Source organism: Triticum dicoccoides, chromosome 1B (assembly GCF_002162155.2).
Source record: "Triticum dicoccoides isolate Atlit2015 ecotype Zavitan chromosome 1B, WEW_v2.0, whole genome shotgun sequence".
NCBI classification, from domain to species: domain Eukaryota; kingdom Viridiplantae; phylum Streptophyta; class Magnoliopsida; order Poales; family Poaceae; genus Triticum; species Triticum dicoccoides.
This window is the reverse complement of record NC_041381.1, coordinates 535518108-535545802: the sequence shown is the minus strand read 5'-3', so window position 1 is coordinate 535545802 and position 27695 is coordinate 535518108. Positions and strand designations below refer to the sequence as shown.

The 27695-nt window shown below is 50.0% G+C and overlaps 2 protein-coding genes across 3 annotated transcripts; both read left to right on the top strand.

The window, feature by feature from the left end:
• The first annotated feature begins 7725 nt into the window (after positions 1 to 7725).
• On the top strand, positions 7726 to 16251 carry LOC119347726 (phosphatidate phosphatase PAH1-like). Of its 2 annotated transcripts, none has more exons than XM_037616305.1 (11): positions 7726 to 7864; positions 8823 to 11256; positions 11336 to 11916; positions 11999 to 12072; positions 13177 to 13261; positions 13378 to 13464; positions 13600 to 13672; positions 13854 to 13897; positions 14445 to 14573; positions 14658 to 14756; positions 15702 to 16251. In XM_037616305.1, the coding sequence occupies exons 2-11, from the start codon at positions 8898 to 8900 to the stop codon at positions 15756 to 15758; spliced, it is 3588 nt and encodes a 1195-aa protein (XP_037472202.1). In that variant the 5' UTR covers positions 7726 to 7864; positions 8823 to 8897; the 3' UTR covers positions 15759 to 16251. The 2 variants fall into 2 exon arrangements, with proteins under 2 accessions (XP_037472202.1, XP_037472194.1); XM_037616297.1 differs by lacking the exon at positions 7726 to 7864 and adding an exon at positions 8512 to 8673.
• Positions 16252 to 24119: 7868 nt separating this feature from the next.
• Positions 24120 to 25586, top strand: LOC119347714 (probable membrane-associated kinase regulator 4). Its single transcript, XM_037616296.1, has one exon. It carries the CDS (start codon positions 24309 to 24311, stop codon positions 25413 to 25415), a length of 1107 nt encoding a protein of 368 aa, XP_037472193.1. The 5' UTR covers positions 24120 to 24308; the 3' UTR covers positions 25416 to 25586.
• Positions 25587 to 27695: the final 2109 nt, after the last annotated feature.

The following is a 27695-nucleotide window of genomic DNA, read 5'->3' as shown; positions in this document are numbered from 1 at the left end:
CCCCGGCCGCGCCCTGGGTGCGTGCGTGCGTGGCCGCCGCCGCCGTGAGTACGCGCGCTGGCCTGCCCTGGCCGCGCAGTGCGTACGTGCCACCGCCGCCGCTGGGGCGCTAGGAAACCCTAGCGACCCCTGAGCTGGCGAGCAGCCGGCCCAGTGGGCTGCTGTGGACCGGGTCCCATTTTTTCCTTTCCTCCATATAAAAGAAACAAAACGGGGGGAGGGCGGTGGGGCTGGCTACACGGGCCGACGGCCCATTTCGGCCTGCGAGCGCACTGGACCATGCCAGAGAGCACACGCGCGCGTGTTTCTTTGCATTTGAGCCCCCGAAGTTTCCAGATTTTACGCGATTTTTTATTCCTGCTGTAATATTTTGTGTATATGTCCCTGGAACTGTCTCTTTTCGCTGGAAATGCGTATTTGGGGCTTAGAAATGCCTCGGGAATCCAATTTTTGGCTAGTTTTCACACACTAGATGCGCTTAACATGCTATGTTTTGTAACATGATATTATTGTATGATTTTACTGCTGTAGATTAATTGATTAGCACTCTTAATCATTTAGTAAGTCATATAATAGCATGTTTTATATATTGGAATGTCCTTTTTATTAAATAAGTTTATCAACATCGCTTTGTGCAAAAGATTACCTGCTGTAATCTCATGATTTTTGCATAAATCGCAAATGGCCGGAATTGTCCACAAGGAGTTTGCTGAGTTGGCCCAGACAGGGCTGAACTACCTGTCATGGTCCTCGGACTGCGAGATTTTTCTCCAGGGCAAAACCCTCCTGAGGGCGATCGGTAAGGGGGCACAGCTGGCCGCCACTGATCCCAAGTTCGAAACTGAGAATGCGCAGGCTCTGCACTTTCTCCGTCATCACCTGTCACCTACTCTGAAAGATGAGTATATGGCTGAGCGCAGTGCTTCTGGCCTTTGGACCGCCCTTAAGCAGCGGTTTGAGCGGCTGAAGTACACTGTGAAGCCACGTGCAGAGGCAGAGTGGATCCGTCTAAGGTTTGCGGACTTCAAGACGGTTGGGGAGTACAATTCGGCTCTGCACCGGATTTGTACGACTCTTCGGTTGTGTGGTACTGAGATTACCGACTCCCAGAAGATTCAGAAAACCCTATCCACTTTCCACCCCGACGCGGTCCAGTCCTCATGGAACTACTGCCAGGGGAACTACACGAGGTATTCAGAGTTGATTGACGTCCTCCAGGTGGCGGAGGCGCAGGATGAGGTTCTCAAAAAGAACTTTGTCGCGCAACCACTTGGGGGAAGTTCTCGCCAGGAGGTGAACGCTCTCAAAGTCCGCAAGCCTCAATAGAAGAAGAGGGGCCGCAAGGGCAAGAAGAAGGGCCCTCACCCTCCTGCCCCGGCTAAGCAGAACAAGCCGGCAAGGGAGGGCAGCGGCCTCAGGACTGCTTCCGTTGTGGCTCGGTGGAGCATTTCTCCTGCCAGTGCCGCGCACCACCGGAGGTCGTTGAAGCATACAAGGCTCGGAAGGCGCGTGAGACGCACCTCGCCTTGGTTTAGGAGGGAGCACCACCGGCGCCCATGGCGGCACCCGTGATGATCGCTACGCCCCCTGCTGTGCCCATAGAGGCGACCCCCGTGGTGCCCATCGCGGCAGCTTTGGCGGTCTCTACCGACGCCCACGTCGCCATGGAGGTTGACCACATGGTCGCCTCGGCGGCGGCGCCGCCACTAGACATTGATGCGGCCTCCAAGATGATTTCTAAGGAGGATCAGCTCAGTAGTATGGAGATTGCGGCGGAAGTGAATGGTTTCTTCACCGAGTCCACTTAGCATACCTCTTTGATTATCATGATTCCATGATACAATAAAATTGAATAAATTTGATTTGGTTGTAAGCTCTATGAGAGCATAAACTTATTCTTTACTTTGGCGATTGGATGACATTTATTCATTTATTCCATTATTTATACATGATAGCATGTTATGTTCTGAGATGTGTGCATTTCTCTTTAATGTATTTTCTTCCTCATTACATTAATTAGATGTCATATTTTAGAACGCGTGTGGCGCCTGAATGGAGGAAACGTGCCTTGCCGATAGCGCCACCACTCATACCATTTTACGAGAAACTAAGTATTTTGAGTCCATTAAAAAAATCTCCGGGAAGTATTATGACAATCGCCGGCTGCAGCTCTCACATAGTTGGCTCCAGACGAGCCACTATTATACTCCCTATGGGAACAACTTTGATCATTAATGATGCGTTATTGTACCCGGAGTCGACTCGTACTCTTTTGAGCTTTAGAGACATCCGCGCTAATGGTTTCCATGCTGAGACCGATGATGAAAACGGCAAGGAGTGCCTACTCATCACAAAGCGGGATGCCAGTGGTAAACATGTTATTGAAAGGCTTCCTTCATTTGACACAGGGCTATACTACACTAAGATAGTAGCACCGCCCGTGTACACTACCCTCAAGACCGTATTTAGAAGCTCTGAACTCTTCTGCCTCTGGCACGATAGGTTAGGCCACCCCGGACTTAGGATGATGAGAAATATAATTAACAACTCACATGGCCATAATGTTAACGTGAAGAACTTCCCGAATCCCGATGATTTTGTGTGCTCCGCATGCGCTAAGGGGAAGTTAGTCATTAGGCCATCGCCCCTCAAGGTGAGGGATGAAATCCCCGCGTTCTTGGAACGTATCCAAGGAGACATATGCGGTCCAATTCAGCCCCTCACGGGGCCGTTTTGGTACTTCATGGTGCTCATTGATGCTTCCTCTAAATGGTCCAATGTTTGCCTGCTGTCAACACGGAACCATGCCTTTGCAAAATTGATCTCACAGATCATATAAATGAGGAATAATTTCCTGGATTATCGTATAAAGTCTATTCGAATGGACAACGCCAGAGAATTTACTTCACAGGCGTTCGATGATTATTGCACGGCAATGGGAATCAAAGTTGAGCACTCGGTACCACATGTTCATACACAAAATGGACTTGCCGAGGCATTGATTAAAAGAATTAAATTCATTGCCCGACCGCTCCTTCAGGGTTGTAATTTACCAACTACATGTTGGGGCCACGCGGTGTTACACGCGGCTAATCTCATCAACTTTCAACCGTCGGCCTACAACATCCACTCTCCTGTTCAACTTGCGCAAGGGTCGGCACCGAAAATTTCCCACCTTCTTAGGTTTGATTGCCAGGTATATGTACCAATACCACCCCCTCAGCGATCGGTGATGGGCCCGCTCCGTAAGTCGGGGATATACGTTGGTTATGAGACTGTGTCCATAATCAGGTATCTGGACCCCATGACAGGTGACTGTCACACGGCTCGTTTTGCTGATTGCATTTTTGACGAGGATCTTTTCCCGACTTTAGGGGGAGAGAATCAACCCCTTGATGCTAAAAGTCGAGAAATCACGTGGCAAGCCACGGGGATCCACGCTCATGACCCGCGCACTGCTGAGACTGAGAGAGAAGTCCAAAAGATAATAGATTTGCAGTCATTAGCAAATCAACTGCCTGACCACTTTAGTGACTTAAAGACTATGACAAAATCGCATGTGCATGCGCGCAATGCATCGGAAAGGGTTGAAATACCGAAGAAAAATGATGGTATACCCGCTCCCGTCCAAAGGCCTAAAAGGACGAGAAACCCGGCTTCTCAAATCCCAAGTACTCGGGGACGCCTGACGAAAAAGGATAAGAGAGATTTATCGCAGCCTGTCGCCAAAGTACCCCAAATTGAAACGAGGAGCCAGTCGAGACCAAGCACAAGTACGGAAAATTCAGTGCACGAAATTCCGGACTTAAACTTTCCCATAGGGGAAACACCCAGCGGAGATGTGAGCGCACACATCGGCGCGGGAAATCTAAAGGACCTTGCTCCCATAATGGGAAATTTGGTAGAGCAAGTGTTTGCGCCGGATGCGCTCCATGACGAAATGGCCATAAATTATATTTATATGGGGGAGTCCCTGAACCGAGCAACGGTGATTGTCGACATCAACTTTGTTACGAAAATTGCCTCAATCATAGATCTTGAACCTGAGCCTAACACGCTCGCTGATTGCAAGAAAAGGTCGGATTGGAAAGAGTAGGCGATTACTGCCGAATTATTATCTCTCAACAAAAGGAAGGTGTTCGGACCAGTTTGTCGAACTCCTCCCCACATTCGCCCTGTTGGCCATAGGTGGGTTTTTGTTCGAAAGAGAGATGAAAATAATAAGGGAGTACGGTACAAAGCAAGGCTCGTCGCTCAAGGGTTCACTCAACGACCAGGTGTCGATTTTGAGGAGACTTATTCCCCGGTCATGGATGGAGTTACCTTTTGATACTTGATCTCGATGGCAGTAAACATGGGCTTGAAAATGAAACTAATGGATGTTGTCACTGCTTACCTGTATGGTAACTTGGATTCGAACATATACATGAAGGTTCCAGAAGGTATCCCTGTTCCGAACCATGATAGAGCAAACAGGGGTCTATACAGTGTCCAACTTCAAAAGGCATTGTACGGACTCAGACAGTCTGGTAGAATGTGGTACAATCGCTTAAGCGATTTCCTTCATGAGAAGGGCTACACGAGCAATAAAGATTGCCCATGTGTTTTTATACGGCGATCCCAAGATGGATTCTGTATAATCTCGGTGTACGTGGACGATTTAAACATAATCGGTACACCTGAGGATATTGAGGAAGCGAGTTCCTACCTGATGTCGGAATTCGAGATGAAGGATTTGGGTAAAACCAAGTTCTGTCTAGGTCTGCAACTTGAACATTCCCCTGATGGGATTCTAGTGCACCAGTCGGCCTACACCCAGAAGGTGTTGGAAAGGTTTGGATTTGATAAGGCATATCCTTCTAAGACCCCGATGGTCGGGAGGTCTTTACAGCCAGACAAGGACCCGTTCAGGCCAAAGGAAGAGGGGGAGGAAACTCTGGGACCAAAGGTTCCTTACCTGAGTGCAGTTGGAGCACTCATGTATCTCGCAAACTGTACACGGCCAGATATTGCGTTCGCCGTCAGTTTGCTTGCGAGGTACAGTTCTGAACCTACCAAAAGACATTGGAAAGGTGTCAAGGATGTCTTCCGTTACCTGCAAGGGACCAAAGATCTTGGCCTGTTTTATAAAAGGAATCAAGACCTATCTATTATAGGCTATGCCGATGCTGGGTACCTATCGGACCCGCATGATTGCAAATCGCAGACTGGATATGTTTTCCTTTGTGGTGGAACTGCATTTTCCTGGAAATCGTCCAAGCAAACACTTGTGTCGACTTCCACAAACCACTCAGAAATCATGGCACTATTCAAAGCGTCGAAAGAGTGTGTATCGCTTCGGCGGACGATCAGCCACATTCAGCAGACATGTGGGCTGAACACCGTACAAACCCCTACCATTATCTATGAAGATAATGCTGCTTGTGTTGCACAAGTCCAGATGGGTTATGTGAAGAGTAACCTCACTAAGCATATTAGTCCAAGTTCTTCTATGCACATGAGCTGCAACAGTTGAATGAGGTGAAAGTTTTGCATACTAAGTCTTGTGACAATCTTGCTGATATATTTACTAAATCATTACCGGCATCAACCTTAGAGAGGTGTGTGCGTGGAATCGGTATGATGAGACTTAGAGAGATGCAAGGTTCGGGGGGGAAACTTCACAAACTCGTCGCTAAAATCTCAATCCCGATGATCGAGTACTCAACTTAATGGTTGAGTGGATTGTACTCTTTTTCCCTTGAGTGAGTTTTCCTCATGTTTCTCACACGAGGTTTTTGACGAGGCAATTCGTGCAATACAACCACGTATACTATGTGCTCTTTCTCCATATTTTTTCCCACTGGTTTTTCGGAGTTTTGAGGCATGGATATACGGATAATTACCCAAGGGGGAGTGTTGGGAAACCGGGGCCACCACGATGATGGCGGCGCGCCTCGTGGGTATCGCACGGGGTAGCCCCTCCCGTTTCCCCCACTTTACGTTAAGTGGGTACTTATCCCTAGACCACCTAGTCCCTATATAAAGCAACGAGGAGACATCATTGTAACCCCTGATCATTGATTAATAAAACTGGTCTCCTCCATATCTCTCTCTGTCATTTACTTTCGCGTGTACGACTACTTCGACTACTTTGTTTATGACGCTCGCTCTCGCTCCGCAACCTTGGACCGGACTCGCCGGCAGGAGTTGCGGAACAGATTCTAATTTCCTGCCTGCCTCTGCCAACCGCCACCACACGCACGCTCTTGTACAGGTACAGTCGTACGCCACGCCGGTTGCCGTGGTGCCTGGTCATGCGTCGCCCGGCCATGCTGCGCGCGATCTTGTTCTTTGGCCCTCGTGCGTCCCGATCATTCCTGAGTCATTGCCGGATCCTACTACCGTCTCGTCTATCCACACCTCCGCCCAGTCGCTCGCTGCTATTCGTGGAAAATCATCACAAAAGTGATTTCGCAAAAAAAAAAGAAAATCATCACAAAAGAAAAGACCCACCCGACCCGTCTGCCGTGTGGCCGTGGCTGGTCAGCGGCCATACGGTGCAGCACCACACCGCACCCTACGCCCCAACTTGGCAAGAGTTTCTGGAAACGCAGACCAGGACCAAATCGCGTATCACCCGAACGCGTTCGCTTCACGCCACAAGGCACCGCGCGCGTAGAGTATCGTACAGCAGCAGCCGCAGCCGCAGAGACCACCGGCGGAATGGGCCGAAAATGGAAGGAGAATGACGGTGCACGCACGCACGCACGAGATAATGCCGGGATCGGGATGGGAGGAAAGCAACCGGGCGGTACGTTCTGGAGGCCAGGCACGCAGGCATATTCGCGCGGATAACCGCACTTGTCAAGTGGTGTCGGGCAGGATCCGCACGCCATCCTTTGCCCCTGCGCATGGATCACGTACGGACGGACGCACACCACGACGTCGACGGTCGGGGCTGTTAAAGGTACGCCGCCGATGTATACCAGAAATGCCCCTCTCCGGGGAAGAGATTGGTACTCCAGCACAGCGCGAACCGAGATCAACCACATGTACTCTTGCCTGCCTGCCTTTCTCAGTCAAATGAATATGTGCTCGTAACTTGCACATTTTAGCCAGAATTTAAATCTTGATGCTACGGCAAACTGCCAGTCAACGACGCGATCGGTTAAGAGTAGGGTTGTTCTTATTAGTACTATTTTCTTTCCCCAAACTCGTAGTACAATAAATAGGTTAGGTAGATGCGGTTAGGCAACAAGAAAAGACAACGCTGTCACAGGCTTTATTACGCCCAGCAACCAACTATTCCTGCGACGAAAAAACCCTTCGACGCCATGCCAAGTGGGCCCTGCGGCGCGTAACTCCTGCCCGGCCCACATTGACAGTCTCTCACCCTCAGAATTTCTCGTGCCTCGTTCTTCAGCAACGCATCTCATGATTCGGATTTTAAAATGAGGACGCGGACGACAACCGCAGCTCGGGCGATCACTCTCTGCCTGCAACGATCTCTGCGCGACGTGGCGGCATGTTCGTTCATTCCTCCGCGGCCACCCGTCAGCCTACCTCTCCCCATGACACGTGGTCCCGGACACCCACGTGCCCCCACATGTCAGCCCCACACCGAGCTGCGCTCAGATGGCGAGGCGGACCGCGACGACCCACGTGCGCTCCGCGTGCGGAGGACGGGGCTCACTTATAAATGCGGCTCTCAACGCCCGCCCGCCTATCCCCTTCCCCGTCGGTCTCCCCCCAATTCCCACCCCCCGCAGCGACCCGCGACGCCGGCGCGAGCGACCCCACCCCACGGGAGGCGACGCGAAGCCCCTCCGACGAACGAACGGACCCGCGGGAGAGGAGCGGCGAGCGGCCGAGCCCAGTGGCGGTGAGTCCCTCCCCGCCCCGCGCGCTCCCTCCCCGATTACTAGATGATGATTTGGATCCAGTTCGATTTGGCATTTGTTTACTGTCCCCTTCTTCCTCCGGGAAGGAAACTTCGCGTCCCGCTTTTACTGCTCGCGGCGTAAGTTTCGCGGAGCTTTCACTGCCCAAGGAAGGAGGCGGCTGTTCTTCTGGGCTTGGAATCGGGAGGTCTGTGGGTTTTGCCTCGTCTGGGAATCGATTATGGGCATGCGCGCTAAAGTACTAATTTGGGTAACCGAGGTCTGGAAAATGCCCGCAGGTTTTTGGACTCTTGTATAGGAGTAGCATTTTCTGCTTGTTTTTTAAAGCAGGTTTTTGTTTGAATGTCTTCATGAGCTAGCTCACGAGCAGCACGAGTTTTTTCATTTTGTCGCGGTAATGTTCGAGCTATAGATAGATCTCGGGACACTTGGAAGTTCGAATTCAAATGCTAATATTACTAGCAATTATATCACGGAGGAAATACCAAAAGACTGAAGAGAAACTGCAAAAAAAAAAAAGGCCCGACACGTTTATATTTTTCCATAATATCCTGCGAGAACAGCTCGGGAAACTTCTCTGAAAAACACCCCCACTCCGGCCCGGCCTCTTCTTCTCCCCTCCCCCCTTCCGGCCCCCCACAGCCTCAATTTGCCTTCGCCGCCGCCTTTGTTGTACCCAAGCACGCGCGCCACCTCGGAGGTATCGCCCACGTCCTCGCCCGCTCCACTGACCTGGCCTGGCGTGGAGTCGAGATCTGTCCGTACCCGGGCTCGGATTGATTTTCCCTCGGTTGGTGGCGAACCCTAACTTGCTTGGATTGTTACTCGAGTCTTGTTCTGGTCGAATTTCCCCACCAATCCATCCACTCTCTTTCGGATTTGTTTGCTTCGCGGGGGAGTACGGTTAGAAATCTTATGCTTATGTTCATCTGATTGCAGAAATTGATGAAGCAATTGGACGAATCGAGCAGATCGCTGACTGTTTGATGCGTGCGATCGGGGGCTCGTGCAGAGATGGACGTGGTGGGGATGGTGGGGCGCGGGGTGGGGCGTGTCCTCTCGCGGGGCATGTACTCCGTCGCCACGCCCTTCCACCCTTTCGGCGGCGCCGTCGACATCATCGTGGTTGAGCAGCCCGACGGCTCCTACCGCAGCACCCCCTGGTATGTCCGGTTTGGCAAGTTCCAGGGAGTTCTCAAGCGTAACGAGAAGGTCGTCACCATCGCCGTCAATGGCGTGGACGCCAGCTTCCACATGCTGCTCGACAACTCTGGCCAGGCCTACTTCATGCGGGAGCTCGTGCCTGGCGGTGAGGACTCTGAAACCGCTGCAGAAGAAGCTACGAGCGAGCCTGAAACTCCTCTGCGCAGTAAGAGTGACGGGGAGCTTTACAGCCAGTTGGTCGGCCCAGAGTTGAATGAGGATCAGGAGGAACAAAATGGAGAGGAGTTTGATTCATATGGCTATTCCAAGTTGGAGGAGGCAGAAGATTTGGCAAATCAAGCTGGTGGGGGTGGGGGCAATTCAGAGATGCTTTTGGTTAGTGTGAACGGGTGTGTTCTAACTGCTCCCATTTCTTCAACTGAGGAGAATATGGAGGATGTGCAACTAAGTGACCCACAGTTCCATTTGGGGCCTGGGGAGAGCTCGAGTGGCGACCTCAGCCGCGGTGGCGAGGTGTGGGAATCTGGCATTTTGGATGGTTTATACATATCACAGGAAAAGGCTAAGTTTGATTCTGAACATCCATCAGCGGCTTTGGAGGAGCTTCGGGAGGTATCAGTTTCGAAGGATGAATCGCATGACATCCCTGTTAATAAACATGAAAGCCTCCATGTCTCTGTTAATGAAGACCAGACCTGTGTTGCATTGACCAATGAAGACAAGGTTCAGAGTGTGTCACAGTCAGAGAACAATGGTCCGAATTATCAACCCTTGGCCGTGGAAGATGAAGGTCATGAAGTTTCAGGGAGCAATGGTGAGGGCTATCAACCCTTTCCCAATAAAGGCGAAGCTCTTGATGTGGCGGAGAACAATGATGATGCTTGTCAACCATTGACCAATGAAGATGAGACTTGTGATATTCCACTGGTTCAGAACAACGAGGCCAGCAAGTCCCCGTCTGAGGCAGGCAAGGTTTGTGATGCCAGCAATGAGATTATTGAGGGTGAGGTTCAGGGTTTATCACAGTCAGGGAACAATGGTCCTGACTATCAAATGCTGAATGTGGCAGATGGGGCTTCAGGGAGCAACGCTGAGGTTGATCCACTCTTGCCCAATAAAGAAGAGTCCCTTGATATCTTGGAGAACAATGATGAGGGTTCTCAACCATTGACCAATGAAGATGAGACTTCTGATATTCCACTGATTCAGAACAATGAGGCCTGCAAGTCCCCATCCAAGGCAGGTAAGGTTTGTGATGCCAGCAATGAGATTATTGAGGATGAGGTTCAGGGTTTATCACAGTCAGGTAACAATGGCCCGAATTATCAACCGCTGAATGTGGGAGATGAGGCTAATGATATTTCTGATATTCCACTGGTTCAGAACAACGAGGCCTGCAAGTCCCCATCCAAGGCAGGCAAGGTTTGTGATGCCAGCAATGAGATTATTGAGGATGAGGTTCAGGGTTTATCACAGTCAGGTAACAATGGTCCGAATAATCAAACGCTAAATGTGGAAGATGAGGCTAATGATATTTCAGGGAGCAACGCTGAGGTTGATCCACTCTTGCCCAATAAAGAAGAGTCCCTTGATATCTTGGAGAACAATGACGAGGGTTCTCAACCATTGACCAATGAAGATGAGGTTCAGAATGATGAGGCATGCGAATCCCCATCTATGTCCGGCGAAATTTGTGATGAAAGCAATGAGAATATTCAGGCTAGTTTTAGCAGATTTGATACTTTCAGAAGTTGCTTGGATTTGACATCACAAGATGATGGAGATTCAGGAACTGAACTCTTTTCACCTGAATTTGATCACCAGAGGGATTCTGAGCTTAGTCTGAGTATCCGTTCCGATATTGACATAGATCTGGGAGAAGATGGAAGTGAAACTGCACACTGTGATCAATCCAATCAATTAAAGCATATAGAGGAAGTGGATGTTTCATCAGTTACTTCAGACGATAATATAACACGCAGCGAAGACTGCTCTCCTGTCTATGGCAAGGCAGCTGACTTGTCCTGTGGAGGGGGTTCTGATGACAGGAGCAAAGATACCACCCCTTCTAATAGTGGAGCTTGTAAATCTGATCGCTTGCGGATGTCCCCAAGCAGTGACAGAGACAAATTAGGAAGCATTCCGGAGAACCCAACTGCTGAAGAGGAAGTAAATAAAGAAGAGCACCCCCAATTACAGAAGGGTTTGGGTAAGCACATGTCAGTCAGCAATGTTTCTCTTTTTTATAAAATAAGGTCTCATAGTTTTTCTTTGATTTGTACTGGCAGGCTTTGAGATTTCTCTGTGTGGGCACTTGCTACGGCCAGGAATGGGCCAAACATCTGCTGATGAAGTGTTCCAACAACATCTTGTCCCTGAGGAGGATTTCAAATTGTCTGGACCATCAATAATAAAAAATGCAAACCTTATTGTCAGAATTGACCGTAACTATTTCACATGGAGTAAAGTTTCTCATGTTGTTCTTGGGAAGGCTGTATTTGGTCCAAACTTCTGTGTAGAACCTATCGATGCTATTCCAGTTGAACGCCAAGAAACACCCAATTCGAGAGATGATTCTCTTGGGATGTCCCCAAGCCGGAGATGGAGGCTGTGGCCTATTCCATTTAGGATATCAAGATCTCTTCAACGCAGTAATAGTGATTCTTCTGAGGATATTTTTCTTGACACAGAGACAGTCTTAAGTCCTATGGATGAGCAAGCCCCAGCCAACAATAAAGATCAGTCACCAAGAAAGCAATTTGTGCGGACTTTAATTCCCACTAGCGAACAGGTGGCATCTCTAGATCTTAAGGAGGGACAAAATATTGTCACATTTAGCTTCTGCACCAGAGTTTTTGGGAAGCAGCAGGTTCATGCCTCTTTTTGCTTAATTAATCATTTCCTATTGTTATTTCGGGGATATTTATATTTATATTTATTATTTTTGCTAGGTTGATGCACATATCTATGTGTGGAAATGGAATGCAAAAATTGTTATATCCGACGTGGATGGAACCATCACAAGGTAAAGTTTGTAGTTCACTTTCATATAGTTATTAGTTGTCACTTGTCAGCTTACTATTATTGAACTAAATATTTCAGCCACTCATCTGTCATAGACTCATAGTGTCTCATCAAACTGTAATTGTTATATCAAACTAGCACAACTTTCCAGCCAAACAATGGACTGCTATGTATATACAATAATTTCATGATATTAGATGTTGCGGTGAGGTATTCTTATTTCATCCCACTTCATGTTCAAGGCAATATTGATTGAAAGATGGATCGGCCTTGTACTAGATTCAAACAATTTGCTTGTTCACAAATGACGTTTGTAGTACTTTATTTTGAATTGTGGTCTCATAGAATCTAAGCAGAGTATTTGGAGAACAAGGAAGCTGCTAGTTTAAGCATCTACATCTTTGGATTGTTAAATTGAATGAGTCAATGAGTTGTTTTGCTTCTAGATTTATTACATGTAATTCTAGGTACAAACTATGTGCTTGTCTAAGCTGAACCTTTTCTATTAATGCTGAGGTTATTATTCATTTCTTGTAACCTTTAGGCACTATGCTCACTTTGTGATATGTTAAAATGGTGGCAAAACTTCCCATTGGCGCCATTAGGTCTTGGATGACACTCTTTGCATCTTAGTTGGAACGATTTGTATCATCATATATGGTCTGGTCTATGTGAATATTAGGTCGGCAATTGGTAAAATTAGCCAACATCGGTCTCTCAATCACTGCAATAGTGCTTTGCAAAATTACTCAGGCATAGATTTAAATGGCAAAGTTATCTCTTTCATTTTGAGTTCAAGGCACCATGCTCATCTTGTTTGGAAACTAGTGATTGTAATCAATTATTTCTCTCTTAAGTTGGATTATCAGGAAATAAATTGCATGTACTTTCTTGGTCAACACATGTGCAGCAATTTTCCTTCTCAGCTCAACCGAAAATTTCAGTGGACAATGCTGCCATGCACTGACTGAATTAAAGCTCAGCTCCATCCAATGAATTTCTGGCTTACTGCACCATTTCCCTTTGCATTCTAGAGCCCTGTACATGAACTTTTGCTGTAAATTATCACAGCAGCTGAATGTGAGTGGGCAATGTTACATTTCAGGTCTGATGTCTTGGGCCAGGTCATGCCTTTAGTCGGACGTGATTGGAGTCAGTCTGGTGTTGCTCGACTCTTTTCTGCAATAAAGGTGTGATACACAATTTTGAGATTTTGTTTCAGGATTTTATTTTTGGATGAGATTGTACCCAGTTTTGAGCACATACGCCACGTACGTTTCTGATGAGTATTCTGTTTTCTGTCCAGGAAAATGGTTATCAACTAATATTCCTTAGCGCTAGAGCCATTGTCCAGGCATATCTGACAAAAAACTTCCTCTTCAATCTAAAACAGGTAAATTAGCTGCTGCCTAATTTGATCATATATGCGGTATAACTGCATCGATTATCTAATAGATGTCTATTTCATATCGCTAGTATTTTCTATTGAGTTTGTTATGTACTCAACCATCCTTTTACAATTTTGCAGGATGGGAAAGTACTGCCTAATGGACCTGTTGTAATTTCGCCTGATGGATTGTTCCCTTCGCTCTACCGAGAAGGTAACATGATTAGATTTTAGCAAATTAATTTGCCATTTGGATTCGCTTAACTGTACTGGATGATCTGTAGACCCTCTGATTAACCACCGAAAATTTGTATTAATGATAAAATATTTTCTTCTTTGACTGCAATATAAAATTAATTTTTAGCATCTTCTAACGGTTCCTCTGTTTTTCTCAGTCATACGAAGAGCACCACATGAGTTCAAGATTGCCTGTCTGGAGGTAACTGTCAGAATCAGCTTCCTATGTTTGCTTGCTTGGCATCTCTGTAAAGAAATATAAGAGTGTTTAGATCACTAAAGTAGTGATTTGAACGCTCTTATATTAGTTTACGGAGGGAGTAATAATGAAAGTATAAAAAATGACGACTTTATGATTTTTCTGGATTTGCAATTTCTCTGTAATTAAAAAGGTCATATATTGGCCCATGCATGTTTAATTCTCCCATGGGATCTTACCCTTCTACTCCCTCTGTTCCTAAATATAAGTCTTTTTAGAGATTCCAATGCGGGCTACATATGGAGCAAAATGAGTGAATCTACACTCTAAAATATGTCTATATTCATCCGTATGTAGTTCTTATTGAAATCTCTAATAAAAAGACTTATATTTAGGAACGGAGGGAGTACACAAACAAATAATAAGCTTGGTAGATTAACTAAGGTTTTTCATGGGATTGGCTCCTAAATTTTCTTGTGAAGGCTGGGGCATAATTTTAGGCACATAAGGCGACAGGCTTTTGACATCTAATATTTTTATTTTTTGACAGGACATTAAAGCACTTTTTCCTTCCGACTACAATCCATTTTATGCTGGATTTGGCAACAGAGACACTGACGAGCTTACATACAAAAAGATGGGAATTTCGAAAGGCAAGATTTTTATCATCAACCCCAAGGTATCTCAGTTACACTAAGTCGAAGTCATTAATGTTGTGCTCAATGTGTGATTGCCTCCTAAGTCACATCTTTTTGGCATGCAGGGTGAAGTGGCCATCAATAGTTCAGTTGATGTGAAGTCCTATACCTCCTTGCATACCCTTGTCAATGACATGTTCCCTCCAACAACTTTGGTTGAGCAGGTCAGTGGCCATTCTGAACTCTGCTAGGATTTATTTTTTTGCACTCATCTGAACTCTGCTAATTACTCCAGACATAGTGTAGTACTCCCTCCGTTCCTAAATATAAGTCTTTGTGGAGATATCACTATGGACCACATACGGATGTATGTAGATTCACTCATTTTGCTTCGTATGTAGTTCATTGTGAAATCTCTACAAAGACTTATATTTAGGAACGGAGGGAGTAGTATTTTGCAGTGGTTCCAGACATAGTGGAACAGTGTTATAGTCCCTCCGTCCCAAAATAAGTGTCCCAACTTTGTACTAAAGTTACTATACTAAGATTGAGACACTTATTTTGGGACAGAGGGAGTTGTTAGGGACATGTAACAATTATCAAATATGCAACAACAAATTCACGTATGCTGGGTATTATCCAGACCTTAATAGTTTCTATCCATTTCATTTTGGTACTTATAGACTCGTCTTTTACCTAGTACATTTTGCCAGTTGAGAGTTTGGATAATGTTGTTTTGCCTTGTGTATTAATTTTGAATAGCCAACAAATCATACGGATATTCCTCACGAAAGGGAACCGTAAGGATATTTCTTTATCATAAATTGTCAGGGAACAGTTTTCTAACTAGATATTTAAACTTGCCACCGATGCTTACACAGTAGTACAGTCAGTTACAATAATTTTTCCAAACAGCGATAAGGTCACATAGAGATGAAATGCACTGGACTTGTGTATATGCAAACTACACTCAGAAGATTAGCTACACTGACGCAGGGGCATGTTTATCTTTTCTTTCTTCTATATTATCAAGAACTCGAACGTTCTTCTGCTGTAAGATGTAGACATGCCTATTGATTACTCTTTTCAAGAGCAACCAGACTGATAGTTCCAGTGATACGGAGTACTATTTATTTTGGTTTCTGACCATCAATTATAATGCTGTGCAGGAAGACTACAACTCCTGGAATTATTGGAAGGTTCCGCTGCCAGACATTGATTTGTAGAGTAGTCTTGACAAGTACAGCAGTTAGACGCAAGTAGAGTCTGCGGGCAGCATGATAGGCAAGTTTGTGCACGCTAGTTCTCAATCGCCACAGCAGAATTCTGTCCAACCTGTAAAGCATCTGGTGAGTTTTCCAGATGGACTGTTTTGATCGCCGTTGTTGCAGAAGCTCGATTTTCCTTGCCCCGACGCAGCTCTATCACGATCATTCATCTTTTAGGTAGTGATCTGATCGTCATAGCCGTCGTTGAAACTTAACGCTGCTGTGCCGGCATCTCAATTCGCAACGAGGTAGCCCGCCGAGCCTGTTAGTAATCTGTTGTCAGCAGCTGCTAGCCTGCGTTGCTTTCCTTGTTCCCGTAGCTGTAGGCTGTAGCTTATCTGTGAGTTAGATTACTTGTGGTACACTGGAAAGCAACCGGGAACAGAAAACTGTCAATCACGCTGTATGTTGTTGTATATGGGATATAAATACGACTGCATTTTTCTGTAAACGTCGCATGTGCATGACTGCTGGGCCTGTGGATGGAGATGATACCAACTCAGATTATGGTATGGAACTTTTTTTTCGTCTCGTGGTGGTAACCCTGCTGACGATTGCCAAACGGCGAAGAAAACTTTTAGCACCATCGGGGCGGTTCTTTGGAAACTCTGATGGGGTGTGGACGTGCCCGAGCAGAGCAGCTGACCTCCAGAGCTCATCACATACTTCTTCCGAATGTTTTCACGAGGACATCAACAGCCAAAGCCGAACAATCTGGGATTCTTTCTTTCCTTGCATTTGGTGATGGAAGGGCCCCAGAGTCGAGTTGCCGTAGCCGGAGACGGAGAGGAACAGAAAAGAGAAGCTTTTTAACCTCGAGCTCTGCGATCGCCTTCCTTTGCACTCCTTTTACGGGGGGAGGATGTAAACGTTTTGGCAACACGCAAGAGCAGGCGAGTCCCATCTGTTTACTTGTCCAACTCCAAGCAACCGCACTGTCCGGTCGGGTCGCACGGACGGGAAACCACCACGCAGACGGTCAAGAAAAACGCGACTACTCCACGCGACAAAATGTACCGTGCAGGGATCGCAACACGAAACGTGCGGCTGTGACCAAAACCGAACCAACAACTACTGCTACTACCACATATGCTCATTCTCGCACGCGTGTAAAAGCTAAGCGACAAGGCGCGGGATAGTTTAAGCGTGTAAAAGCTGCGGTGGAAATCTTCCTGGGGTCATGAGAGTGAGCTAAGCAAAGGTGCTTTGACCTTTAATCACCAGATGCTTGTTGCTCAGCTTAGCTTAATCCGTCAGCACGAATCTTCCACGTTCAAAACCACCGCCGGCAGGCCGGCCGGTCACGCGAACGGAGAGCTGGTCTGCGGCGTGCAAGTGGGGCGCGCCCCCTTTCAGCCACCCTAAACCCCGGAGGTTCGGCCGTTGACCGAAGACCTAGTACTAATCTACGTCTCACGCTCCCTAATCCAACCGGCTGGATCACTGCTGCGACTAGTAAGCGTCTTTGTACAGGACTTTCCTCCTTTCCTCCTTGAGTTAAGACTTTGGGGCTGGGCAGACGATGTTAACGTTGCGATTTTTTAAGCGATTCAATGGACTTTTGCTTAGTGCGCTACTAGCTCGTAGAATACTCTACTAGCTCGTATAGATGGAAATAGAGTGTGGTAGCGGAGAATAAAGAGGTTGGTTGGCGGCCCACAATGTCAATGCCTTTCCTTTTCCTTGCAAAGACAAGCTAACAGAACCCCTTGTTTCATGAAAGAATTTGAGAAAAAATTATGTGCATCTATACTGTACTTTTGCTGTTAACTGTTATCATGGTTAGCAGGAGCAGTGGAGCAGCAGGAGTAGGCGTAGGAGAGCGGTGCTTTGCCAAAATTCACGGCTTGTCAGGTTGCTCTGCAGGATGTCACCTTCGCGTAAGCTGAGCAAGGAAGGAAAAGAAGGAGCTGCTGCTTGGCTTGGCAGCGATGGCAGGTCCGCCACCCCCGCGCACGCACGCGCGCACGCTTCTTCAAGGAGCACGATCCCCGAAGCATCCATCCGTAGTTCCATGCAGGCCACTGATCAGACGCAGCGACGCAGGCATGCAAAAGCACAGCAGCAGCGACGCAGCCGGCCCATGCCCGCCGGGGCCTCCTCTGTCTGTCTGAGACGATCCTTCTTTTGACTGCGCCTCTGATTCAGACGGCCACGACGCCCCTCCCTCAGCCACTGCACACGCCACGCCACCGATGGATGGGTGAGTGGCAGGCTGGTTGACATCGGGATGGGATCGAGACGGCATAAATAAACAAATGCACGCACGTACGTACCACTACCCGCAAGCACACACGGCAGCTAGAAAATTGATCACTGTAGTGTACTACTACTACTACTACATCGTGTGTCGTAGTCGATCCATGCATTGTTTTTGTATTGATCTGGGGGCGTGAGCTAGCCGAGCTTCTCTCCTCGAATTCGAATTCGAAAGTTTTGGCCGGAGCGGCCAAGGATTTTGAGCGGATTTATAAGCTTGATTCAGCCGCCCGAGGAGAGGAGCGAGCAGAACAGAGCAGCCCGGTCGGTCTCCGGGCCAGTGCAGACTGTAAGACAATAGGCTTTGGGAGGAACTGGCACAACCCTCTAGGGGTGGCCTATCATATATATATATAATGAGGTGGTATACAACGTTACAATATACACATGTAAATACAGTCTAACACCCTCCCTCAATCTTAGCCACTTTCTAATGAATCTAGAAGGGTAAGATTGCACCTGCAAGTCTCAAACTGTGGCAAAGGCAATGGCTTGGTGAAGATGTCAGCAAGTTGATCCTTGAAAGAAATAAACTTGATCTGTAGTTGCTTCTGAGAGACACGTTCACGCACAAAGTGATAGTCAACTTCAATGTGTTTCGTTCGGGCATGGAATACCGGATTTGCAGAAAGGTATGTAGCACCGATGTTATCACACCAAAGAACAGGAGGCTGTGATTAGGGTATACTTAACTCCGAAGCAAGGACTGTACCCAGATGATTTCTGATGTGGCATTGGCCACAGCCTTATACTCAGCCTCAGTACTGCTACGCGAGACAGTAGCCTGTTTCCGAGCACTCCAGGCAATCAGGTTAGAGCCAAAGAAGACAGCATAACCCCCCGTGGATCGCCTGTCATCCGGATTGCCAGCCCAGTCTGCATCAGAATATGCTGAAAGGCAACCAGAGTCAGACGGCCGAATATGCAAACCATGAGCCACCGTGAAACGAATATAGCGCAAAATCCGCTTAACAGCAGACCAATGAGTGTCACGAGGTGACTGCAGATACTGGCAGACTCGGTTAACAGCATAGAAAATGTCTGGTCGCGTGATCGTCAAGTACTGGAGCCCACCAACAATACTCCTGTACTCTGTCGCATCAGAAGAAGAAAGAAGCACACCATCAACAGCATTGAGCTTATCAGTGGTAGACATGGGTGTAGTCGTCGGTTTGCACTTAAGCATCCCAGCTCGCTGCAACAAATCCAGAGAGTACTTCTTCTGCGTCATAACAAGGCCAGCAGCACGAGAAGTAACCTCCACACCAAGAAAGTAATGAAGCTTCCCAAGGTCCTTGACCGCAAAATCAGCACCAAGTGAGCGAACAAGCGCAGTAGCAGCCGACTGAGAGGAGCTGACCAAAATGATATCATCTACATAGACCAACAAGTACATAGTAATCTCAGGCCTTTGAAGAAGAAACAATGAGGAGTCAGCAGTTGATGATGCAAAACCATGAGCACGAAGAGCCATTGCAAGACGAGCATGCCAAGCACGAGGAGCCTGCTTCAGACCATAAATTGCCTTGGACAGACGACAGAGATGATCAGGGCGATCCGGATCAGAGAAACCCGGAGGCTGGCGCATGTAAACCTCCTCCTCCAAGACACCATGAAGAAAAGCATTTTGAACATCAAGCTGACGAAGAAACCAACCTCGAGTAACAGCCAGAGAGAGAAGAAGTCTGATGGTAGTAGGCTTGACCACTGGACTGAAGGTGTCTTCATAGTCAAGTCCAAAACGCTGTCGAAAACCACGAGCAACCAGACGAGCCTTATAGCGCTCAATGGACCCATCAGAATGCCTCTTCACTTTGAAAACCCATTTGGAATCAATGACATTTACCCGTGATTGTGGAGGAACAAGAGTCCATGTCTGATTGCGAAGAAGCGCTTGATACTCCTGCTCCATGGCCTCTCTCCAATGAGGAATGCGCATAGCAGCTTGATACGTGCGTGGCTCAAAGGATGGATCTGCGAGAGCAGCAGACATGCACGCCGCTAACCAAGCAACTATGCCATCGTGACGTTGCTTAGGCTGAAAAATGCCACTCCGACTGCGCGTATGTGGACGTAGAGCAGCAGCAGGAGCCGGCGGAGGCGAAGGTGACGGAGACGTGACGGTCGCCGGAGATGCAGGAATCACCTCAGGCGAGCTCGGGACAGACGACTCCGGGCTGCATGGCGAAGACTGGTCCGACGACAGGGGCTCAGAGGCCATGGGCGAACCGAGGGTGGGCGAGGCCAGCTCCGGTGACACCGGCCCAGACGGCCTTGGCGAGGCGAGAGCAGGCGAGGCCGGCCCTGGTGAGAAGGGCCCAGACACCCTGGGCGAGGCAGGGGCGGGCGAGGCCAGGCCTGGTGATGACTGCCCCGACGCCCTGGGCGAGACGGGGACCGAGGAGGCCGGCCCAGTCGGCGGGGTTGCAGGGCGCGACGATGGCGAAGGCAGCCCAGAAGCCAGAGGCGACCGGGCCAGGACGTCGATCGGCCGTGCATGAGCACGAAAACCGAGGCCATGCAGGGGCGCCATGTGCTCCTCATGCACAACAGAAGGTGCCGAGGATGAAGGCGATGGCGACGAAGAGGAAGATGGCGCTTCCAGAATCTCCAAACGAGCCGCACGACCAGTGCCTGCACCATGGTTAGGCAACAATAGAGGAGAATATGCAACATCATCAAATTGGTCAGAAGCAACAGAGGATGAATGCATGACAGGTGGCTCGGTAGTGGACACAGGGAGTTTGGCAAAGGGAAAAACATGCTCATCAAACACAACATCCCGAGAGATGTAGACACGATTAGTGGGAACATGAAGACATTTGTATCCTTTATGAAGAGAGCTATAACCAAGAAAAACACACTTCTTGGAACGAAACTCGAGCTTACACTTGTTATATGGACGGAGATGGGGCCAGCAAGCACACCCAAACACCTTGAGAAAGGTGTAGTCCGGTTGTTCATTAAGGAGAACTTCAATGGGAGTCTTCATATTCAAAACACGAGTGGGAGTACGATTGATGAGAAAACATGCAGTGGTGAAAGCATCACTCCAAAAACGAAACGGAACAGATGCATGGGCCAAAAGAGTCAGACCAGCTTCAACAATGTGACGATGCTTACGTTCTACTGAACCATTCTGCTGATGTGTATGTGGACATGCTAAACGGTGAGTGATCCCAAGCGACTGAAAGAAGGAGTTGAGGTTGCGATACTCGCCACCCCAGTCCGACTGAACATGAACAATTTTGTGCTTGAGAAGGCGTTCAACATGTTTTTGGAACTGAACAAAAATGTCAAACACATCAGATTTACGTTTGATAAGATAAAGCCAGGTGAAGCGGCTGTAAGCATCAACAAAACTGATATAATAATTATGACCACTAACAGAAGTCTGAGCAGGACCCCATACATCTGAAAACACAAGTTCTAAAGGATGTTTCACCTCACGACTGGACTCCGAAAAAGGAAGTTGATGACTCTTCCCCTGCTGACAAGCATCACGCACTGCTACATCTTTATTACTAGACACACTAGGAAGCTCATGACGACGCAAAACATGCCGGACAATAGGTGTGGCCGGGTGACCAAGACGAGCATGCCACTGTGACGGAGATACCCGAACTCCACTGAAGACGCGAGCGACGCCAGGATGCTCCAGACGATAGAGACCTTGGCAGAGCCGCCCACTAAGAAGAATGTCCCTCGTGCCCCGATCCTTAATAAAAAGATCAAAAGGATGAAATTCACAAAGCACATTATTATCACGAGTGAGTTTAGGAACTGAAAGAAGATTACGTGTCACAGATGGAACTCGAAGAACATTGCGAAGTTGAAGACTCCTATTGGCATGTCTAGTGAGAAGTGATGCTTGACCAATATGAGAGATGTGCATACATGCTCCATTGGCGGTGTGGATCTTGTCGGAGCCATGGTAGGGTTCACGAGTGTGAAGCTTCCCCATCTCACTGGTCAGGTGCTCTGTCGCCCCAGAGTCCATGTACCAGTGGGGATCAATGGAGTAGGACTGAGTGTGTCCCTGTGGCTTCTGCGGCGGCGGACGATCAGCCATGGCGACCTGACGAGCAAAGTTGCGTGTATCCTTCCCGTCATTGCCGAGACCAAGAAAACCCCGCTGGAAGCGCTTGTGACACTTCGAGGCCCAGTGCCCATCGCGACCACAAAGCTGGCACACACGTGGACCGCCAGCCCCTGGTAGCGTCGCAGTAGGAGGAGGGGCCGAGGCGGGTGGTGGTGACTGCCCCGAAGGAGCCCTGGATGAAGCAGAGGAGCGACCACCCTTGGTGGCAGCGTTTGCCGAGAGGGCGCCGTTGCCCCTGGATCGGCGCGTCTCGACTCGTTGCTCAGTAAGCAGGAGGCGTGAAAAGACCTCGTGTGCTGGCATGGGCGTGGAGTTGCCCCACTCATTGATGATCTCGACTAGGGCGTCATACTCCTCATCAAGACCATTGACAATAAACGAGTTGAACTCGGAGTCGGTGAGGGGCTGTCCAATGGAGGCCAGCGTGTCGGCGAGACTCTTGACTTTGTTATAGAACTCAGTGGCGGTGGAGTCAAGCTTCTGACACTCCCCAAGTTGGCGACGGAGCCCAGATACACGAGCATGCGACTGTGCCGCAAACGAGCGCTCAAGAATAGTCCATGCCTCGTGGGACGTCTTGGCGAAGACAACAAGCCCAGCAACGGCCGGAGAGAGCGACCCCTGGATGGAGGAGAGGTTCGCCTGATCCTGCCCTGTCCAGACACGGTGAGCCGGATTATAGACCGGACCGTGCACGCTGTCAACCAGCGCAGGAGGGCAAGGGAGAGAGCCGTCGACATAGCCAAGCAGATAGTGACTCCCAAGAAGCGGAAGAACCTGCGCGCGCCAGAAGATGTAATTGTCCGACGACAACTTGATGGTGATGAGATGGCCGAAGTGAAACGGCGGCGGCGGCTGCGATCCCATCGAGGAGACTGGCTGAGGTGAGACCACCGTGGAGACAGTCAGAGGGGCAGCCGGCGCGGTGACAGAGGGCGCGATGGCCGCGGTTGACGCCGCGAAGCCTGCCAGCGCGACGTCCTCCGCCACCAGCGGTGCAGTGGCCGAGGGCACGACAGCCGCGGTTGACGGGGCGGCGGCGGTGTGGGCCACAAGCGCCTGCCCGGGCGAAGTAGCAGCCGGCGGGAGCGCGAAGAGGGAGCCGACGCTCCGTGTCCCGATCGGCGCCTGAAGAGAGGCGGCATCCAGCGGCCTCGAGATAAGTGCCGCGAGGGAGGCCGGCAGAAAACCGATGGCGGTGGAGCCGGACGCAGCGGCGGACGTCATAGCAGTCGAGCGACGGCGACGGCGGGCGCGACGGCGGCGGCGGTGGCGGCGGCGGCGGCGGTTTAGGGTTTTTAGGCGGAAGCGGACGTAACCTAGCGTGATACCATGTAAGACAATAGGCTTTGGGAGGAACTGGCACAACCCTCTAGGGGTGGCCTATCACATATATATATAATGAGGTGGTATACAACGTTACAACATACACATGTAAATACAGTCTAACACAGATACTGCTAAATCAGCCGTACTCCACTGGTCTGGTTGGAACTAGAGATGTATGCATGCGCTCCTAATTGCCTCGCAATGACTGACCTCGCATTGTGATTTGCACCAGTATCCATGCCGTAATCATCATCATCAACACTCAGAATACAACAGTATGTAGGGGCAGTATTTTTACCGTCAAATCGAATGGCACGAGACGGCTAGATAGCCCGATAGCCATGCATGTAAAGAAGAGAAGCGTGGAGGAGCGGAGAGAGGGGGCGAAAGCAAAAGAAAAGAGCGGCCCTAATCGAGTAATCAGTCACTAGTGGCGGTACTTGTCCGACCGCCAAAGCCGATTTTCCCTCGAGGGAAAAGAGCAAGGGAAAAGAGCAATGCAATGCGTGGAGGGGGGCAGCACGACACGGATAAAGCCAGAGACCGAGCACGCAGACAGTGAGCAAACAAAGCACCAGGGGACGTACGTGCAGGATGCAAACAAGACTCGGATCATGCGGACGGACCAGCAATGCTAGTTTAGTTTGCTGGGTAGGTAGCCCCCACAACCAGGGCGGGCAAAGCTCGGGTCCGTCTTCGGTATAAGAGCGCCCCCACCCATGGATGCCACTGCCATTTCTGCCCGTCCCAGCCAGTGTCGAGAGCAGCGGAGCGAGTGAGGCACAGCGACCACAGAGCTTACCAGGCGAGGGCTGACGATGGCGAGCAGGCGAGGGGAGGAGGTCTATGGGGACGGGCTGGAGGAGGAGTACATCAACATGGACCTGAGCCCCGCGGCGGGGAGGGAGTTCGAGTTCCACTTCCACATGTCCGCGCCGCTGGACAGGTCGGGCCAGCCGCCGCTCGCGTCCCCGGCCGACGAGCTCTTCTACAAGGGCAAGCTGCTGCCGCTGCACATGCCGCCGCGCGTCCAGATGGTCGAGGAGCTCCTCCTCGACGGCGTCCGGGCCAGGGCCGGGCCGCGTCTCGGCGGCCTCGCCGTCAGCACCGCCCCCGCCACGCCGTGCGAGCGCTCCCGCGGCGTCTCGCCGGTCAACTCGTGCTTTGTCAGCGGGGAGCTCAACGTGGAGGAGTTCTTCCGGGAGTACGCGGCCGGCATGGCTCTCGCCGACGACGACGACGCCGCGTCGGCGGCCGGCGGCGAGAAGAAGCCCTGGTCCAGGAGGCTCCGGTTCGTCAGGCAGCTCAACCTCGGCCGCCAGCTCAAGGCCTCCAAGGCTTACCTCAAGACCATGTTCGCCGGGAAGCAAGCCGGAACCGGCGGCGACGACAAGCACGGTTTGGGTGGAAAGGATCTCTCCGGCCATGGCCACGGACATGGCCACCACCCCCGGGCGTGGAGGAAGAACCCGTTCGGACACATCAGAAGCAACAGGTGCATCACCGAGCAGAGCGGCGGCGGCGGCGGCCGCGCCGGGCACCGGAGGTCCTTCTCCAGCGTCGTCGTCCGGTACTCGGCGTCCAACAAGACGTCCCCCACGCCGGCGCCCCCGTCATCCTCGTCGTGCTCCTCGACGTCCTCCTCGTCCAAGTCCTCCACCTCGTCGTCGGTCCGGTGCTCGAGCGACTCCGACGGTGGCGCGGGGGCGGGGGCGCCGACGCTGAGGAGGAGCAGCAGCGCGAGCTCGGAGGCGGAGAACCCCATCCAGGGGCTCATCGCCTACTGCAAGAAGTCCCAGCAGCTGGCCTCGGTGCGGAAGAGCGCCAGCGACGCCGGGTTCCGGTTCCTGTCGTCGTCGGCGGCGTCCAAGGTCGCCGCGGAGTCCGAGGGCCTCGACGAGCTCATCGAGATCTGCAGGGTGTGATCGACCGATCCGTCGGTGCTGTCATGAACGTCGAATGTGTACAATGGTGTATGAAATGATGCATTCTGGAAATTTTGTGGTACTCAAACTTGTGTTGGTGTCACGATGGTGTTGCTCAAATCAACTGACTCTGAATTACTAAACCACATCTGATTAGTACAGGCATGAGTACAGTACGAGTAGATTCTTTCTCTGACTCTTAACTAAATTTGTCTTGCAGTATGGTAACCACTAAACAACATCTAATTAGTGCAAGTGCAAGACAAGAAGCATATGCTGCAGCTTAAAAAAAGAGAGAGAATGAGACCTGAGAAGAGATCACAAAGTCGAGCACACAGTTTCATCGAGAGATCATATCATAGTATATATTTGCAGTCGGCACGTATCAGTCGATCCTTCCCAAGAAGTCTTACGAGTGTGAAAATGACCTCCGTATTATTCCCCACCGCTTGCATTTCTTGAGAGACTATAGACTGTAAGGCCAACTCCACCGCGCGACCCTATCCTGTCCGGTTTCGTCCGTTTGGGGTAAAAGGGACAAAAGAGATGGCCCAGCGCACGGCCTCAAACGGACAATTATTCGGATTCCGTTCGTTTTCGACCCATCCCCGACGCAAGTTGGCTCGGTTTGGGGTGAAAGGGACGCGCGCGGACGGCCGCAACGCATGCCCTTGTCCCCCCCTGTGGCCCGCCTGTCGGGGACACTAGCAGTCCCTCCGCTCCCAACGTTTCACCCTCTCTCCCCGCCCCGCCTCGCCGTCTCCGCCGCCGCTATTCTCCGGCCGCCTCCTCACCGCGCAGCCCCCCGCCGTCCATACCAAACCACGTCTCGACATGGCCGCCACCACGCCCGCGCTTTCGCCGTAGTTTTGGTCGTCTATCGGGGGAGGTTTGGCCGTCGCCGTCCTTGCCGATGGCGGAGGGGACACGAGTGCCGGCGACGTACCACGACGGCCGAGGCAGATTCCGACGAGAGCTCCAGAGCGGCCAGTAGCCGGCCGGCAACCACCCCTGCTGCGTCGAGGTGATCATCGCGGCCTCTTCGCCACCACGACCGCAAGGTGTTCGACCTTTTGCCAACAAAGGTATGGACAGTGGAGACGAGTTTTTCTTCCATCATTTCCTCTGTTCATCGGACGATTCGTCGTCGGATGATGAAGATCTTGTGGTGGCTGCACTGGTCGTTCACGACCATATTCAACGGCAGTTTCCTCGGTACAGGGGGTCACTCCCCGGCCGTGCTCCCAACTTGAACCGCAACAGGAAGAGAGGCCACGCCTTGCTCTATGCCGATTACTTTGCCAACACCCCACTCTTCAAGGCGGATAAATTTCGTCGCCGTTTTCGTATGGCAAGGCATGTGTTCAATCGTATCCGAGAGGGAGTGGTTGCTCATGACCCATACTTCGAGTGCAAGACGGATGCCCTTGGAAAGTTTGGATTCTCCTCTTAACAGAAATGCACCGCGGCCATCCGCATGCTTGCATATGGAATTCCAGGCGATCTGGTGGATGAGTATGTGCGTATGAGTGAGACAACATGTCTGATGTCAATGTACAAGTTTTGCCAGGTTGTGATCGAGGTGTTTGGCCCAGAGTACTTGAGGCAGCCAATTGCCGCTGATACAAAGAGATTGTTGGCGACCAACGCAGCTAGAGGCTTTCCAGGCATGCTTGGCAGCATAGATTGTATGCATTGGGAGTGGAAGAACTGTCCATTTGCTTGGCAGGGCCAGTACAAGGGGCATGTTAACGGGTGCACTGTCATATTAGAAGCGGTGGCATCGCAAGATCTTTGGGTATGACATTCTTTCTTCGACATGGCAGGTTCTCACAATGATATCAACGTGCTGCAGCGTTCTCCAGTCTTCGCGAGGCTTGCAGAAGGCCACTCCCCACCTGTCAACTTTGAGATCAACGGCCACCATTACAACAAGGGATACTATCTAGCAGATGGTATATATCCTCAGTGGTCAACTTTTGTGAAGACAATCTCGAAACCCCAATGTGAGAAAAGAAAGAGATTTGCCCAAATGCAAGAGAGTGTTAGAAAGGATGTGGAACGTGTTTTTGGTGTGCTTTAATCCCGGTGGGGTATCGTTCGAAACCCTTCACTGTCATGGGATGAATGAAGCTTTGGGAGGTGATGACTGCTTGTGTGATCATGCACAACATGATCGTCGAGGACGAGCGTGATGAGAGTATCTTCGACAAAGGATTTGAGTATCAAGGTGAAAATATTGAGCCCCTGCACCAAGACCCGGCCACATTTGAACAGTTT

Coding starts and splice junctions, on each gene's coding strand:
- LOC119347726 (XM_037616305.1), top strand. CDS start 8,898: ATGGACGTGGTGGGGATGGTGGGGCGCGGGGTGGGGCGTGTCCTCTCG. Junction 13,262..13,377: donor GACTCTTTTCTGCAATAAAG/GTGTGATACACA, acceptor TTTTCTGTCCAG/GAAAATGGTTATCAACTAAT. Junction 13,465..13,599: donor TCCTCTTCAATCTAAAACAG/GTAAATTAGCTG, acceptor ACAATTTTGCAG/GATGGGAAAGTACTGCCTAA.
- LOC119347714 (XM_037616296.1), top strand. CDS start 24,309: ATGGCGAGCAGGCGAGGGGAGGAGGTCTATGGGGACGGGCTGGAGGAG.